We start from the raw sequence: 17,276 nt of genomic DNA, 5'->3' as shown, positions 1-17,276 counted from the left end.
TCAATGGGATTTTCAATCCAAGCAATTTAGCAACTTAAATTACTTGGAAAGAAAAAGCTAAGAGACAGTCTGACCTTGCATTATTGATCTTGCACTTCATAAAAATTTGAGAAGCAGATGCAGATTTAAAACAGCTTTCATTTATCAAGCAGCATTAAATTAGAACTAGCTAGCTTTTCAAGTTATTTTCCTTTTCAGTCTCAGGGCTTAAACAACAGCAGCTATTCTACCATCAGTTTAAAATAATACTTCAGCAGACTCCTTCCCCAGTTTCCCCAACACCAGGCATCTAACACTTGAATGGTACTCTGACCGTGCTTTAGAAGGAAGAGGCTATTTTAATTTTGGTAGCCACAGAGCAACTGCCTATGCAAGCCTTGAAGTGAGAAGAGGCTCATGACTTGGATTTTTATGGAAGAAATGGGACCATCTTTCCTCAGAGAAACATTCTCACAAGCATGAAATAGCTGTGGTACTTCAACTACTGATGGTATGAGGCCAGTATTCTGGAAAAATGCAGCGATCTTGAAAAAGAGAGTACTGCTCTGAGCCTACAGCACCCAACACTTTGTTTCTGCCATGTAACAATAAGCCTTTAGCTTTTTTTTAGACATCAAGACAGACTTTTCCTTACTTGCTGGAAACAGCATGCATCATTAGAAGTTGTATCCAGCTTCTGGGTGGTCTTACACAGTAAAGAAAGGGCAAACAGGAACTGAAGTTACTTACTTCAGTTGACTTTTTGACACAAGGACAGTGAGTGCCAGATTAATACTTAAGTTTGCTGTGAAATGGCAAGTATCATTTACTTCTCCTCTGGAATTAAAGCCTGTAGTTCAGGATATGCATATCACATACAGAGCTTAACCCATAGTCAAAACCAGCATAAGTGTAAGGCCTAACACATTTCACAAACTCAAGCATATGTATCAGAAAAAGCATTATTTATTGTTTAAATGCATAAAATGCTATTTATAGTGTATTACATCATTAATCCAGTGATTTAAGTTTAAAATATACAAGTAATTGGTGTAGAACACTGGTGCAGGGGGGGTTGCCAGTGACACAGTGGTTATTTTGATGTTTTTGTCTCTGATGGATTTTCCCCAGTGTCTAGTGTCTTCAGCAATCTGAAAAGGCCAGCTGCTTCTCGTATCCGACTGAACTCAATACAGAATGCTTGCACTTCTATAAACAAGTCCTGTACATTAATAATTTTGTTTCTGATTAAAGACTGAAGAAAGACACAAACAAGACGTACCAGGCGGTTCTGAAACAGAAGAGATACAGTTTCATAATCCAAATAAATGTTTGTAACCAAGTCAGTTAAAGGACTGTTGGCCCTGAGGCATTTCAGGAGCAATTTAGCTTCAGTAATAATCTTGTTCCCAAGCTTTGTACCTGCTGCCCCTACTTTTCTACCTCCCATACTGCTACTGTATTTAAAAAAATGGACTCCTCTGCTTTATAGTACTTTACTTCAGGATACAGAAGCTTTCTCAAGATTAATCCCATGCACAAATGAAGCACCAGATCTACATATGCACTGTACTTCATTTATTATGTAATCTCTGAATAAAGTTGGAGAGAAGGGGTCATAGCCCAAGATGATGTCATCACCAGGGTCACCCCTCTTGCTTAGTCTTATCTTCTACAATAACACCATAAAGAAAAATGAACAAGTTTCACATCTCCAAATTCCCCAGTCACCACATGATTAAGGCACTCCAGCTGGGAAGTGACAACAGCAGAACTGATCCCAAACTTGCTTTGTGGGAAGTGCTCTATCGCTGAATTAGCACATGACCCTCTTGCTCTATCTTAGAAGGAAAGACAGTACCAGGGACACCTAATCCAAGACAACACTTCAGAGCTCATGGCTGTGAGCTGTGATTTTTCCACCTGCACCAGTGAAAAGATGGGATCTCAGAAGTGTTTCTCCTTCCTAAGGGCTGCTTAGGTAACACCTCGTAGAGCACACTGGGAGCTGGGGAGACCTAGGAACTGGCACCTACAATTTGTCATACACAGATCCAGCCACTAACCATCTGCTTTATACAGAGTACATTTTTCCTCAAGGACAAAAGCAGATCTTACTTTATCATTAAAGCAGTCTCATACTTCACAGTGTGAGAAAGTGTTGAATCCAAACCTTTCTCTAAAAGCAACTACATACATGAACGATGTTTATCAGACAGAACTGAGGGGACTTGATAGATTAAGTGTCCAAAGTATTTTAGATTATTTGACACTGAAAATAAGCTACCAACTATTTTTACAGAAACTCAGCATACTACTGCAAAATTTGCTACCTATACCAAGAGAATTCCGAAACTGAACAAGTTATTTCCTTCACTGCAATCAAAAGGAATCACATGTTTTCTCTGCAACACAAATTAAGTTACAAGAGTAATAACTGAGGAACATGGAACTCAGAACAAAAGTACAAATGCAAGATGCTGGCTGACTCCCAATCTCCGAGGATTGTGCCTCTTTCACTTCCAATAGGAGTGTTTTTGTACCGTGCTTTTCAACAAAACATCTTGTGTCTCAGTTGCTGCAAGGCCTCATATACAGTATTAACAAATGTTAGAGCTCACAAGCTTCTCATGCTACTTGGTGATCAGTATGTGTTCCTTGACCTTCTGTGCTTTTTTATCCCCCATGTGCCTGAAGCACAGCTGCTGTATGCTCTCAGCAGCCCCTCTGAGCACAATGTCCCACTCTGTGGGCATATTGTCAGCTGCAGCCCAGGTCTGCTGCTATTTTCCTATTCTGTAATAGGCAGAGCTATTCAGCAGGTCACAGATCAAGCCACCCATGTGTTATCTGGCAGAGTCCCAAAGCAGAGAAGCATCAGCAGCCACCAAAAGATAACAAATTGTTAGTCATCATCTGGAAGGGTACTGAGAACAAGACAGAGGGGTTTTTGCTGCTATGTAAAACCACATTGCACCCATATCCTGTGTACTGCACGCAATTTTTGTCTCTGCAGTTTAAGTACAGCTAGAGAAGGCACTAGAGAAGGACAGCAGCAAAGCTTAAGAGATAGGAACAGCTGCCTTGTTTCAAGAGACTAGAGAGGTTGCAGTCCTTCAGTACTGAGAGGAAAAAGCTGAGGCAGGACTTGGTCGAGATTCACAAAGCCTTGGCTAACTGAACATGGAACTGTTTTTCACCAATGATGTATCCAAGAAAACAAGTTCTACTGGGCACTTGGTGAAACCAACAGATCGGTTTAGGATAGAAGTACCTTGCACAGCATGTAGACAAACTTGTGTGCCAAAGGCGTGGAAACCTCCCCAGGGAGTAAAGATCCTTGAAGTGGCTACAACTTGCATGCTGGTACTGAGGAAGTATGACAGGCTTGGGAAGCAGAGAGTATGGTGTTAGGAAGACAGAAAACAGAATGTTTGTAGGTCTTTGAGGAGATCTGCAAGCTGCTGTAGGTCAGTAATAATCATGACTGAAGGGCAAGACTTCCACGTGAGTTTTGTAACATCACCTCAAAGGTCTGGAAGTGGTGGGCACACTTGTACAGAAAATAAACTTGAAGCTTCAAACTAAGCAGAAGCCAAACAACTAATACTGGGGGTGAAGAAAAGGCACACTGAATGACAGATAAACCTTTTGCTTGGGAGAACCTGAGTCACATAAAACAGCAGTTTTGCCAGGGAGAAGTGTATTATGTCTACAGAAAAACAGGGAACAGTAATTACCTGTGAAGTCTCAAAAAGGTGAAGAAACATCTGTTAAGCACTATAAAGAACTGCATAGTGTGTTAGGAAAAAAATGTGCCTTTGAAATAAGGAACCAGTAGGACAGAATAACTTAATGCTATCAGCCTTATAAAATCTCAGCACATATTACACAGAGCAATATAGGGGACCCTTTTTCCTAACCAATTTACTAACATACTCACCTGCATATATTTGTCTTTAATCTGTTCACAGGTGGAGATACAATTGGAGATATAGAGATGAATAAATTCAGGCGGGAGATCAACTGCAGTAGTAAGCCTGTTCAAATTAAAAATATCCAGCGGTTTATGTAGCCATAAATCTAGCACTTGCATTGCAAAACAGATGAGTTAGACCTGTGATACTAGTTTATTCCCAGTCATGTCATACAGAGCTGATTTCCGACAGCTTCCACAGACATACTTCTAATCATTTAAATTTCTTTATTAAGAGTCCAAAACTTTAACTCTGACACAGTACAAAGCTCACTTAGATTGGTTTCTAGTATATTTGACACACCTACAAACATTTGCTATATATTACACAAATGAGTCAGTGATACTAGTTTACAATTTACGATGAAGCCCCCAAGCTGTCCAAGTACCAAGATTCTTCTGCAATAAGCACTGCAATACAGTTTTGCTTATTCATATTTGAATTTCAAGTACTGAATCTAGATGCTGAACTCAAACTTTAAGTATACAACCAGAATAACTCCTTTGTTACAGCAAAAGATCAGTTTCCTTAGTTCCTTCAGATCCAAATTGTAGTCCTAGGAATTGAAACAATACTAGTATCTACAGCTCAAATAAAGAAACCCTGACTAGATGAAAATGTTAACTAGAGATGCACGATAATCTCAGAAGCTTCTTGCTACAGAAGAACTGGAGAACTATTGCAAAGAATGGTATTAGTGTACTTTTTAGGATTAACAGCAAAGCATACCTACTTGTGGTTTAACAATACTGACTACTAAAGTATTTGAGCTGCCACTGTTTCGTAATTGAAAAAGCAGTACAGCTCTCTCAAGATAACAACATACACTAAATGTAGAACTGCCATAAAGTTACAACAGAATTTGACCAAAGTAACTCTAATCACAGTCCTATCTCAAGTGGGGGGGAGGGGGACAATAGGGAAAGCACTGCATGTTTTAGACATTTCAGTTTCAAGTTTTTGCCTTATTTCACATAAAAATCAGTGTCTCCCTGTTTGCATTGACAGTCATTTTGCAGTTTGAGAAAAGTTGTTCCCATGGTAGTTACGCTGTGGGAGACCAGCATGCCTGACTGGTGGCATAGCTATCCTGCACAGGAGTAAAAGCTCTTTTCTTACCACTCTTTCGGCATGTTGTGATCATTAGCCCAACTTCAGGGCAGTAACTGCTGTCAGTCTGCACCAGTAGGGAGGGATTTATTTCAAATATCATTTGAGGAAAGAAACATTTCTAAGGTGCAATTCAATTCTGCTGGAAAGAGACTGCTGAATAAGGCTGATCTGGTATTTCACATTCAATAATTGCCAAGAAATTAAGTGGGAGAGATGTACTTTTGTAGTTTGTGGGGATTAGCTGTCTGCAAAGTTTTCCCATTGAAGGGGCTAGCATTCTGTTAAGAAAATGGGTTGTACCCATATGCAGAAGTTATTCCCAGTGAAGACAGGGCATGAACATAAAGCAGGATGGCTATTTAATAATGCCGCCTTTTGTCCACTTAAGCTGCATCAAGAATGCAAGTTGTGTTTAAGCAGATTAGCTGTGTGGCATTAACTTTTTGTGGGGGATTCTCACAACAACTGCCCTTTGTCCCACTGTAGTCTTCTATCTTCCACACAAGCATACCTCAAGAAGGATCAAAACCAACATTTCCAGATATCCTAATAAAACACAACTGCTACCTCAGTTGAAAAAGAGAAGACAGAAGCTCAAGATGAGGCTAATTTTTAAGATACGAGAAAAGAACGTGAATTCTTCATCAGGCATGGCTGGATTGTGACCCATTACAGGGAGTGACAGTCACTACAGTGACAAAACCGTACACATCCAGTAACTGGTCATTTTGCAAGCCAGTAACTAACCTTGCAGCTTCCTGGGACATAGGACATGTACTTGCTAGTGAAATGTATACATTAACCAGGAACCTGATGTCTGAATAAAACTTTAGGCATACTGTAGATTGCAGTGACAGACTCCCTTAAGTGATAGCCATTTTAAATAGTGTTTTGAGCTGGACATATCAAACAGTTTGATAAAATGATTTTCTAGTAATTATCGACTCCAGTTGAAGTTACCCACAAGACAATATGTATTTCCCCATTCTTTTCAAAGTAGAAACACTTTGCTAATATTAAAGAGTAAAACTCTTTTGTTTGAATAAGACTCTCCATTCTTGGAGCAGGGACTGAAAGATTAACTAGCATAGCACCTGTGCAAGAAATGTGCTTTTTACCATACCTAATACAGTAAAATATAGTATGTTATAAATAATTAATATAAAATTATTAATTAAAATATTTACTTATATAAAATTATTTATAATTAGTATTAAATGTAATATATATGCCTCCACCATCACATCCTTCTGATGGGAAATTGTGGGTTTTTTTCCTGTTAAGTTGCAGCTTTGCTACTGCTAATAGGAAGCTGGTACGGTTAGAGTAATATTTTAAAATAGCACTGCTGTAAAAAGGAACTTAAAAAATGGCGGCATTCTCTGAACTTAGCACTGAAGATGTTAGAAAGCTCAATTCTTTATTACCAACCCACAGCTAACTTTACAAACAGTCTGGACTAAAATAAGAGGTTTTTTCTTTAACTACATGCACCACCAATAAGGAACTACACAAAAAGCAAGTAAAGCCTTTATGAAAGAAACAGACAGTCCAGTAGTTGTAGAAAGCAACAAATCCACAGCACTCTCTTCCTCTGCAGGATTAATCAGAGCACACTAAGTCTTATTATTAAAAGAGTATTAAGAAAAACAAACCAACACAAACAGCATAGAGAAATTGAAAAGGGAATGATAGTTCGATACTCCTTTCCTTCACTGTAATCTGACTAGTCATTTCTTCAATTCCTGTTACTTTTGGTAGTCTTTGGAATGCATCCAAATACAGCCCTGTGGCCAGCCTCACAATCACTTCATAACTGTTCAGGTATTTATTTTATATACTTAAGGAAACCTTCTTAGATTTGAGATAGTACTCACCGATTTACAACTTCCATTGAATGTAAGGACATGTCCATGTTGACCAAGACAGAAAAATACTCTGTTATCTGACTAGACTGCATCAGTTTCAGCAACATTTCTATAGCTACTAAAGGATTGTTTTCAACCAGGTCTGGCAATTTGGCAGGAGTAAGACCAATATGGTAAACAAGCTTGGGGTCCTTTTCTAGTTCTCCAAGGAGCTGTAAAGAAAAAAAAAAAAAGACGTGGGGTTTTTTTTCTTAACTATTCACAGTACTGCTTGAAGAAACTGCTATAATACATCTAAGCTACAGGAGAATGATAACCATTTAGATTTAGGCATCTCTGTTGCAAGAGACTGGAGGTATACTTTAAAATTTCCGTGTAAAGGCAACTGTGCCCATAAAACCTTTAATAAGGCATTTAGTACTCTTTCATCAGTGGGGGGCAAGGAAGGGAGGAAAAAAAACATGAGAAGTTTCAGCCTTCTTTAGTTTCCTGTCCAGCAGAAAGAAACCTCAATTTCGAGTTCATTGTTGTCAGAAAAAGTTCTGCAAATAAAGGATATTTTATAGTGCTAGCATAATGACTATCAAAAAAGCACACTGAAATCAGGGGTAATACTATCAAATGGGGGGAGGGGGGGGGGAATCAATGTTGGCATTTCTGAAATAATTACTTATCAAAAGCTTCCACAGAAGCATAAACAACTTTGTTATAAGAAGATTTTTTCCATGCAGAAAAATATTGGTGCCACTTTTTCATCAACTGTAACTATGTCCAGTCAATGCTACGAAATTTAAAGATTTCTTTCTTATTCATACAAACCCAGGTCAAAACTCTTGGGTTTTTACAATTTAAAGTCCTTGGAGCTTCCTGAATCCAAACACAAATCAATTAAAGTGATCCAAGTTTTCTAAAATACATGAGTTAGACAGCTTGTTAGAAAATCATTTTAGACAGAGAAGTGCATGATCCTTACCTGTGTTTGCTGTGGGGAAGTCAAGGGACTTTTAAAAGCTTTTGCCATGATTCTTTTTATCTCAACTCCAGTGCTGTTCTTAACGCACATTGACTTATCCCACTGAATTGTGTGATCTGGCTCTATTGGATTTAACCATGCCAATTCATCCTCACATATATGGAGTGGAGGCGGTGGTCGAATAAACTCTGGTCGAAAGTGACCTAAAATGGCAACAACGTGAAACGTTTAAGCTTCAGGTATTCAGTTTTACATCAGTACAAAAAGACAACCCCTGAAGCCCCCATTTCTTTAAGCTATTATAACACTGAGAACAGCATTACAATCTTATTTGCCTCCCAGAAAAACATTTATTTATGATTTTCAGTGATGCTGTTACATCAGCCTGTTTTTCCTCTTGATTCAGATCACTAAGTTATTGATTCTATGGTCTTTTTTCCTTCCACAGTAACTGCTTCCCAGTCCATGCAGATCTTAGGGGACTAAGATCGGAGAGGCATCAGACCCAGTGTTTTAGCCAACAGAGGACACAGGTAACAGCTTGAAGACAGACTCCAGATTTTTAAAAGCCTGGAAATGTGAACCATGGAGTCTGATCTGGAGACAGCCTGACAAAGTTTTGTACTGTTTCATTCATCTTCATTGCCACTTCATACCTTGAAAATACTTCTGAATTACATTACATTTCATCTGGAAAAGTATAACAACATAGCATGTCATGAGTTACAGAAACAAAGATGTGAAAGTGCACATACTTTCTATAGGAGGTTTTGGTCCACTCACTAAGGCTTCCGTGATCTGGGAGGCAACGGAGCTGTCAAAACCGGAGTTGGAAGAATCTGGGTCAGGATCGCTGAGAATGCTGGGGAAGCTGGCCTTGCTCTGTGTTGGCAACTCGGACTGACGTTCTGAAAGAATAATATTAAAGCATAAAATTGAAACAGAGATGCCTGGAATACTAAAAGTAGTGAGAAACAATCAGCTTTAGAGAAGAGCTAGCTTAAAACAGATAACATCAACATGAAATTTAGTACTGTGTCAGGCAGTTAGTACTCAAGAGTGCCAGCTGACAGGCGAGGGACAGAAGCATACAGCAAAGACAAAGAAGAAATAGAAATGAATCTGAAACATAGTCTTGACTTTAGAAAAGGTACATAACTGATGTAATCTGCATCTGAAAGCACATTAGTAGATTCACATGGTACTCATGAAAGAGTTCACATGCTATATCTAATTTTGCAATCACTTCTCAGAGCAGGGAAGTGAAAAATCTGCAGAGATACATTTACAGACTCCACAACAATAATGGTCATACTAGACCTGAAGTTAGCTATTCAAATTTATCCAACACATTTCAGTGGCATTGTCTAAGCTACTTTTGCATTCGCTGTCAAGCTACAGCAAGTGCTTGTGTGGGAAAAGATGGAGTTTAATTGTTAGGTGATTCTACATACATCGTCATTAAATCAAACCTGAGAAGAGCTGAAAGCACCCCTTTAAAGGCCAAATTACAAAACAGAAACAAGTTACATAAAAATAATATTAAGTTTAACTGAAGACTTGAAGAAACTGGCCAAAAATAAACTACGGGGCTCAATACTTGCATTGTCAGATTTTAGGTGTTCTTCTATCACAGTCTATCACTCTTCTGTATCTGAAGACTTAATAGCTGATCTTCTATATTCTCTGTACTATTTTGAGAGATCATGTTTTCCATTGCTTTGGCAAAAAAACCCCAACAGACAAAAACCAGAAAAAACCCACTACAGAACACCACCTGACACTCCTTCCCCACCCACCCCCTTAACAGAGAACATTAAGCAGCACATTAAGCCTTAAGTAATCTGAAGTCCAAAATTGTTGGTACCACACAAGGAATCCCTTGAAAAAGTTCCGTGTGAAACTAAACACCACTTTTCCTGTCTAAGTGCAGTGCTGTCAGATTTAGTGTACTGTCCCTATCACCTCTAAGCAAAGTGTGCTTTGGATATGGATATGGATAGGAACCATTTCATACGACTCCAGCCAAATCCACGAGATGCCAAAACTGTGAGTGACAAAAGCATCATCAAAACAAAGCACCACCCATTGCTAATTTCTTTTTTGGCTTTCTGTCCTACCTTATCCAATTACTTCAGATCATGCAAACATTTGCATATATGCTCACTGAAGCAGCACAGCGGGGTATGTTTTTCTGGCAACAACTAGCATACTTTTCAGTTATTTCCAAAAAAACAAGTTTTAAAGTCAAAGTCCAGATGAGCTGGTTTATAAAACACGTCTTCTACTTCATAAACTGTTTCAAACTCCAGCTTGTAAGTACTTTCATGTAGCCACTGAACAGAAGGGTTGATTTAACAAATGAAGTTCTATGGAAAAAAGGTATTGGGTATCTTTTTTCAGTCTTTTTATTTACAGTCTAGAACTTAAATTTATCAGTTGGTAGAAGTAAATCACTGATGTGTTTGTATCCCCATAGTCTCAAATGATTAATGATGCTTAATTAGAAATAGAAAAGTTTAAGATACAGTCCTTCAATCACTGATTTTAGAAGTCTGCATGAGTCCTTAGTTATATGCATTGACGCTCAAAGGCTCACCCTCACTGCTTCAGGAATTAGGCCTGGATCAACAGTTTCAGGTAAGCAGAAGCGAGAATTAGAACATGCTGCTTTAACAGGAAAGAACATAGCATCCTGAACCAAGACATTTAACTTTGCCAGAAGACCCACCCCTGCAACTAGGAGAAAGCGACTTTTTATATAGTTACACACCAGATGAACAAAACCAAGTTAAAGGAAGAGATGGGTGCTTGAATGAACATTCTGTAGACCAAAAGGAGAACAGAACAAAGCAAGTTTTAATACGCATTCCCAAGATGCTCTATTCCAACACTCTACTTTTGGGGGGAAAAAACCCAACCCAAACCAACCAAACAAGAGAAAAGCACACCCAGAAAAACTACCAATACAGTTGCAAGTGAATTGTCACAATATGCTCAAGTTCAGAAGACAAGCCATGTATTTTTTCCTCCCTTTACAAAAAAAGGATTGGTATAGATACACTGATTGAAAAAAATTAATGCTAAATTATTTAAGTTGATTTTGCAGGTATATTCTAAAGCAAGTCAAAATCATCCTGCTTTAAGTAGCCCTGAATTCATCTCAGGGACCACAATGTTGAAGGGCCACCAAGTCTTACAACTGTTATGTTCTATGAAATGTGGGGGGAAAGGGTGTAAATGCAACCCCTGAAACATTGTACTAAGCACGATAATACAAGTATTTATGCACTGTGAGCAGCATAGCTTCATCCTGCATATTGAATCATTAGGAGAGATATACTGGAAAAAATTCACAGACCTTCTGAAACATGACAAATAGACAGTCAAGAAGCATCACAATGTTAAAATGAGCAAAAGATTTATCTTCTAAGAAAGTGAATAGAAATCAGACATTTATTCTGGGGAGCTACAGCAAGAAGCCTGAGAAAGACAGCATGAAGCTTTTTCAGATGCAGCCTGTTTTGTTACATAACTCCTACAACTGCTCGTAAGCAATTATGCACATTTACTGTATTGTGTAAATAATGATACAAGCACATCTTACAGGGCTTCATTTTGCAAAGTCCCATTAATGACTTTATACTGTACTTTGAGCCATCAGCATCTTCTGTTTTAAATCTAGGCCATGCATTTTAATTTGTCCTTGAGTACCCATCCATACAATTACAGTTTTGAGGTTCTCTACATGTTTTATTTTTAACGAGAACAAACCGTTCAGAAGGCAAACACAGTACCAAGGGGAAAACACGTAAAAACAAATGAAAAAACTCCAGGCTTCTTCAAGGCATCACATATGCCTTATATGCTAAAAATCACAAGTTACCTGAAGTTTCACAAAATCTGAATTCACAAAAGTATTCTAGAAAACACAGACAGGATGAACAGAACAAGAACCAGAAGGGTTTGTTTCCCCCTTGAAGTTATGTTAGGGTATTCAATTTGCATTTTCAAAAGATCCCGCAGTCTGGAAATAGTAGCTGAGGAGGACACCGGAGAACATTTGTACACTGTGAACAAGCCAGTAACAGATTCTACAGAAATAACGATGATACCAAGATACAACTGCAGGATGGAGAAAGCCTAGTTAGTGCCTGACCTCAGAGCAGTAAACCACATTGTACAGATATAGAAGTGGGACGGTCAGTTTTCAAGCAAGTAGGTCCATTTGCACGTACCTAGGAAAAAACCACTATTTTTTGCTGTCCAAACTGGCTCCTTGTTCCCAACAATATTTTCTATTTCAGATTAGCTCCAGATGTGACTCATCAGTCAACGTGATCAGAACAATCATGTTCCTGCTCCTTTCTCCTGTCAAAGGATAAGCATCACATTGCTTTTCTTTTCAATCCAGTACGAGTAGACCACCTTCCCACTCTTGAGCTAACGCTGTAAGATGTGACTATTTTATAAAACTGAAGATATAATTCTAATAGCCAACTTGTCAGCTGCAGCTGACATACCGGCATGTGACAGTGTGACAGTTATGCTATGTTCTCTCATACTAGAAACACTGCAAAGAGTGAAAAGGGATAAAAATACACCAAAAAAAAAAATCACCCAAAAAACCCCCCACAAAGCTTTAGATGAAGATCTTCCTGTACTTGCAAAATGTTCTCATGTTTAAGGCAGTGACATATATACTTAAAAAGCTGCTTGTTAGGTAGGATAAAACAGTTAAGGTGTAATCTCTGCTTGATGTTTCTCTGTGTGCTTGAACATGGGCTTGAAGACCCTAAAGCATAGTTCAACTTTTTCATATTTAGGATAGACAAGAACATTTCTCAGGTCACTCATAGCCATGTTACAATTTCCATTTGGAACTGAACCACAGCCACAAATCTTCCTTACCTGCTAATGCCAGCTGAAGCCCACTGATATCCACTGACTGGGCCATGTTCCCCACGTCCATTGAAGCAATCTGCCGAGGAGTCTTCTTGAACAGTTCTCTAGGGGGGGCCAACATCAGCTGAGAAAGAAAGAATTTTTCTGGAGGAGTTATGGGAGGTAAGAAGCCTGCGGAGACACAACGAAAAACAATCCCCGATTTTTAAGGCAGTAGCATTAATGGTTTCCATATGCTTCATGTAGAACAAGCAAAAATAAAACGCAAGCTAACGTGTTATTTATGGGAAGATCAGTGCAACCCAGGAGTCTTCAGGAATACATACAAAACCGTGATCTGCTCAGCTGCTGAGGTGATCTAAAACACAATGGTATACTGATCGGTATGATGCATCTCAACATGCAACACCTGATGCCAAGTCTGTCATAACTGTTTCTTTACATGTTTTCTAATTTAGACAACTAGCGAGCTATTTAATATGACGAGATGTTGCAATTCATATTGTAAGTTATAATTTTTTAGAAACTGATCTACCCATCGCTGTCACGCATGTATTTACTGAAGCGGGAAAGAGTGTTTTATGTCTTTCTTTAAGCGGTTTGTTTCACAGTTACAAAGGTGGCAAAAGCCTCCTGTTACCCCCGGGTTCTTGTAACGGCTCACTCCCAAAACTCCGCGTTGCGGCCCCAGCAAGTGGCCTGTCCGACGTCAAGCCTAGAGACGCCGGCCCCGAAAGGAAGACTCCCACCGCTTCCTCCCACGCCGGAAAGCGCAAGAGCCACCGGCGGGAAGCCGAGGGCGGGCAGCGGTGCCGAAGCCCCGCCGCTGAGCGCGGCCTCCGCCAGCTCCTGCCCCGCCGGCAGCCCCGCCCGGGCTCCTCGGCCCCGGCCCCCCGGCGGCGGGACGCACCTGAGAGCGGCGTGCGCTCCGCCTCGTCGCCGCCGCGCTCGGGCGCCGGGTTGAGGAGGTGGGCGAAGACGGCGGCGAAGGGGTTGGCGGCGAGGGGCTCGGTGCGGTACATCTCCCAGAGGAGGTAGAGGGCGGTGAGGCGCTGCGCGGGGCTAGGCAGCAGGTCGGGCTGCTGCAGCAGGAGGACGAGGACGGAGCCCAGGCGGAAGTGCTCGGCCTTGCCGAAGTAGTGGTGGAAGGCGCTGGAGAGGCCCTCGAAGGTGCTGCCGCCCGCCTCCTCCGACACGATACTCAGCAGGCTCGACAGCTCCTTCGGCGACAGGCTCATCCTGCCGCCCGCCGGCCCGCCGCCCGCCGCTCCGCCCGACTCGCCCGCCTCCGCTCCCACCTGAGTGCCGGGCGCCGGGCTCCCCCCGCCCCCGGGCATCCGCCCCCGCCCGCCGCCGCCCGCTCCGGCCCGGCCCGGCCCCGCCGCTCCCCGCTGCCGTCACGCCGCGCGCTGTCGCGCCGGCCCTGCTTTACGGCGCGGCCGTAAGGCGACGGGGCGTTCCGGCTCGGCGCCGGGGCGACGAGGGGGCGCGCAGGCGATTGGCCGCGCGGCGGGGAGCCGCCCTCCGGCCCGCTGTCCCGCATCGCGGAACGCGATTGGCCCGAGCCGCCCGGCGGGGGCGGGGCGGCCGCGGGCGATTGGCTGCCGCCGCGGGCTCCGCGCGCTCCCGTGGGGGCGGGCGGGGGCGCGGCGGCCGTTGGGGCCGGCAGGGGGAGTCCGGCGGCGCGCGGCGGCGGGGCGAGCCCGTCCCTGAGAGCGGCGGGAACGGGGAGCCGGCCCGGCCGTCTTCCGTCAGCGGCCGTGGCAGCCCGGCCTTGCCGGTGGTGACAGAAGGGAAGGGTGCCGGCCACCTCCGCGCCCGGCGCACCTCCGCCCTGCCCAAGGGGCGGCCTGCAGGGCAGTGTCCGCCGCAGTCCGTGCAGCTGAGAGCTCGCCGCTTTGCGGGTGGGGTTCTCGGCAGAGCCGAAGGAGAGCGAGCTGCCGTAGCGCGGGTGGCTGGAAGTCGGGGGTGGAGGAACGTCGCTGTCAAGTGCGGCGGTCTGCTCCGCCAGCTCGTCGTGCGGAAGAGCATCCTGGGGGACAGCAGCTCCCAGACAGATCGGGCATAGCCTGGAGAAGTGCTGGGGGCATGGCCTGGAGGCAGAGCTTCCTGTGGTGCGTGCGGAGAGAGGAAAGGCTTGGAAAGTCCTGAGAGCAGAGCCTGCTTCTGCTGTCTGATCCTTCTAGTATCAGTACTCCTGCCAAGTCACCCAGCCCAGGAGACCTTGGCTTTCTAGTTAGCCGTGCTGCCGTAAGAGATGGGATTCAGCTTCCAAAATAATACGAATTGAAAGCTAGTGTTCTGAGTACAGGCCAAGTAACTGATGTGTTCTTTAATTCACATTATTGATGGGAAAGAAACCAAGATCTGACAGGTGTAAAGGCTTCACGTACATATACAGATGTTAAAAAATTATGACTTTGGGGAAAACCAGGGTCTGCAGCCATGTGAGGTGTGATCTGAAAGCCTTGTTGATAGAACAGCTACTCACCAGCTGACTAGATCGCAGGGGGAGGTCTGCTTGCAAGATACACAGCTAGAATAGTAAAGCAGATGGAAGAGGATGCCAGTGAGCTTCCTGCCGTGGCCAGCGGATTCAAGGAAACAAAGGAGTCCTTGGAAGTTTGGGCCAATTCAGAATTTACTAACAACTGCAGCGAGGGCTTTAATGGTAAGATTTAGGAAGAAGATCAAAGGATTGCAAATTTCTGAGGAAGTAATCTGTGTCGGTGTGCAGTAGGGCTAGCTGGAGAACTTGGGGAACATGGACATAAACAAGAGCTTTCCACCCTTGTGATGTATAGAGAGAAGACGTTGAATATCTTCAGTCAAATAATGGGAAGGCTCAGTAGTTCAGAGAGGAAGACTCTGTGGGAGAAGGTTCCTCATAACTCATATGGATTTCTGTGTAAGTAGGTAGAAAGATGAACTTTGTCAGCTGACTTGAACGCTCAGTCCGTGAGAAAACATTTCAGTTTACAGAGGAGCTGAGGATATGCAGAACAGGCCAACTTTGTCTTCCCCTCTGTCTTGCTGACCTGTAGAGAAATTGTAGTTCTCTGTTCCTGTCAGAGAAAGAGGTTTGGTTCTGTGGGGTTGAAAAACTATTGTAGTAGACTGGGAAGGTGAAAAAGACTTGAGAGAGTGATAGCTTATTGAAGTGAAACTAAGTGTTCCTGATAGGAGTGACTGGTCTAAAAGAAAGAAACTCGTGTGCTTAGCTGTGGCTATAAGTGTCCATAACTGTACACAAAAACATAGGGTGATGTTCATCCAGCTCAGCATCTTGTCCATGACTGCTAGCAGAAGCGTCTAGTGTACACTTGGCTTCTGGCCATCTGCCATTTAGGTACTTCCCGAGTCAAAGGTTGAATGCTCATTGTTGTGATTCCCAGCCCCAATGAAAATTTTCTTCCCTGAGCTCAACTTAAGTGCTCTATGAACCCATTTATATTTTTGGCGTGCAATGAGTTCTGCAGTTTAAGAACCATGCTGTGCAAATCAGTACTTCCTTCTCCACTCTGTTCATTGCTCATCGTTCTGTGCATCTCTTACCATGTCTTACCTCGGTTGTTTCTCTCTAAGGTCATGTCCCCTTCTGTGGCATCCTTGTTCTGCTATCCTTGCTGCTGTTCTCTTTCGTTTCTACTTCTACTGTATCCTTTTTGAGGAGGGACCAAGCTTGCATCCAGTGTTCAAGCTGTGAGTGTCCCATAGATTTATACACAGTTATAGTATGAGTCCTGTTTATTTCTCTTTTCCTTTTTCATGTTTGCTCTTTTGAGCCGTGAACCTGACACTACAAAAGAACTGGCCTCGATGACTTCCTCAGTGGGAATAGATAGGTAGCACCCACCACTACAAAAGGGAAGGATTCCTTCCCTTCCACTCCACCCTCATTGCAGTATTTTACTTTCCATTTAGCAAATATTTGCTTTCACTGCCATTTAATTCAGTCATTTAATATTATTAAAATCTCCTGCAGCACCTTCCTGACAGTTTTTGTTTTTACAGTCCTGAATTATTTTTTTTCACCACGAAACTTAGCATGTACCCGGGAAGACTGCTTCATCCGTCCCTTTACGCACACACGGGGGTTACTCCTCAGTCCAACCTGTGTGCGCACAAGTTCTGGTCATTGCTGTAGTTTCATGCAATTTTCTCAGTATAGAAATTGGACTTGGTGGCTTATAGTTTGTTGGATTATCTCCACGGCCTTTTTAAAGATTGGTATCAGACTTGCCATCCTTATTTCTTTGATACTGAGACCATTTTGATGAGCAGGTTGCACATCGCAGTTCATAGTTTAGCATCTTCATCCCTCAGCTGATAAAAATCTCTTGGGTGAATCCCATCTGATCCTGGTGATGAATAGTGACTCATTTTATGCATTTCATTTCACATCTCTTACTAACACTTCACTGTGAGACAGTTCTCTTCACTTGTACCCCATCAGTAAAG

General features: G+C 42.5%; 2 protein-coding genes across 6 annotated transcripts in view; one reads left to right on the top strand and one right to left on the bottom strand.

Moving 5' to 3' along the window:
* The window catches only part of RNF149 (ring finger protein 149), a 34,328-nt gene extending 25,658 nt beyond the window's left edge, over positions 1 to 8,670 (top strand). For 3 of the 4 annotated variants that reach the window (XM_072849737.1, XM_072849736.1, XM_072849734.1), the window contains 2 exons: positions 3,954 to 4,013; positions 8,359 to 8,670. The gene's annotated coding sequence lies outside the window, so the exon portion shown is untranslated. The remainder of the gene's footprint in view (positions 1 to 3,953; positions 4,014 to 8,358) is intronic. The other variant, XM_072849735.1, reaches the window with a different exon arrangement.
* On the bottom strand, positions 928 to 14,171 carry CNOT11 (CCR4-NOT transcription complex subunit 11). 2 transcript variants are annotated; one of them, XM_072849733.1, is made up of 7 exons: positions 13,726 to 14,167; positions 12,822 to 12,986; positions 8,666 to 8,818; positions 7,911 to 8,113; positions 6,947 to 7,149; positions 3,923 to 4,019; positions 928 to 1,270 (listed from the first exon to the last, which is right to left on the bottom strand). In XM_072849733.1, exons 1-7 carry the CDS (start codon positions 14,150 to 14,152, stop codon positions 1,073 to 1,075), a joined length of 1,446 nt encoding a protein of 481 aa, XP_072705834.1. In that variant the 5' UTR covers positions 14,153 to 14,167; the 3' UTR covers positions 928 to 1,072. The 2 variants fall into 2 exon arrangements, with proteins under 2 accessions (XP_072705834.1, XP_072705833.1); XM_072849732.1 differs by lacking the exon at positions 928 to 1,270 and adding an exon at positions 1,343 to 3,366 and having other exon boundaries at positions 13,726 to 14,171.
* Positions 14,172 to 17,276: the final 3,105 nt, after the last annotated feature.

The sequence above is a fragment of the Ciconia boyciana genome, chromosome 1 (assembly GCF_034638445.1).
Source record: "Ciconia boyciana chromosome 1, ASM3463844v1, whole genome shotgun sequence".
NCBI lineage: Eukaryota > Metazoa > Chordata > Aves > Ciconiiformes > Ciconiidae > Ciconia > Ciconia boyciana.
Note: the sequence above shows the minus strand (reverse complement) of the source record. Positions and strands in the feature narration are given on the sequence as shown.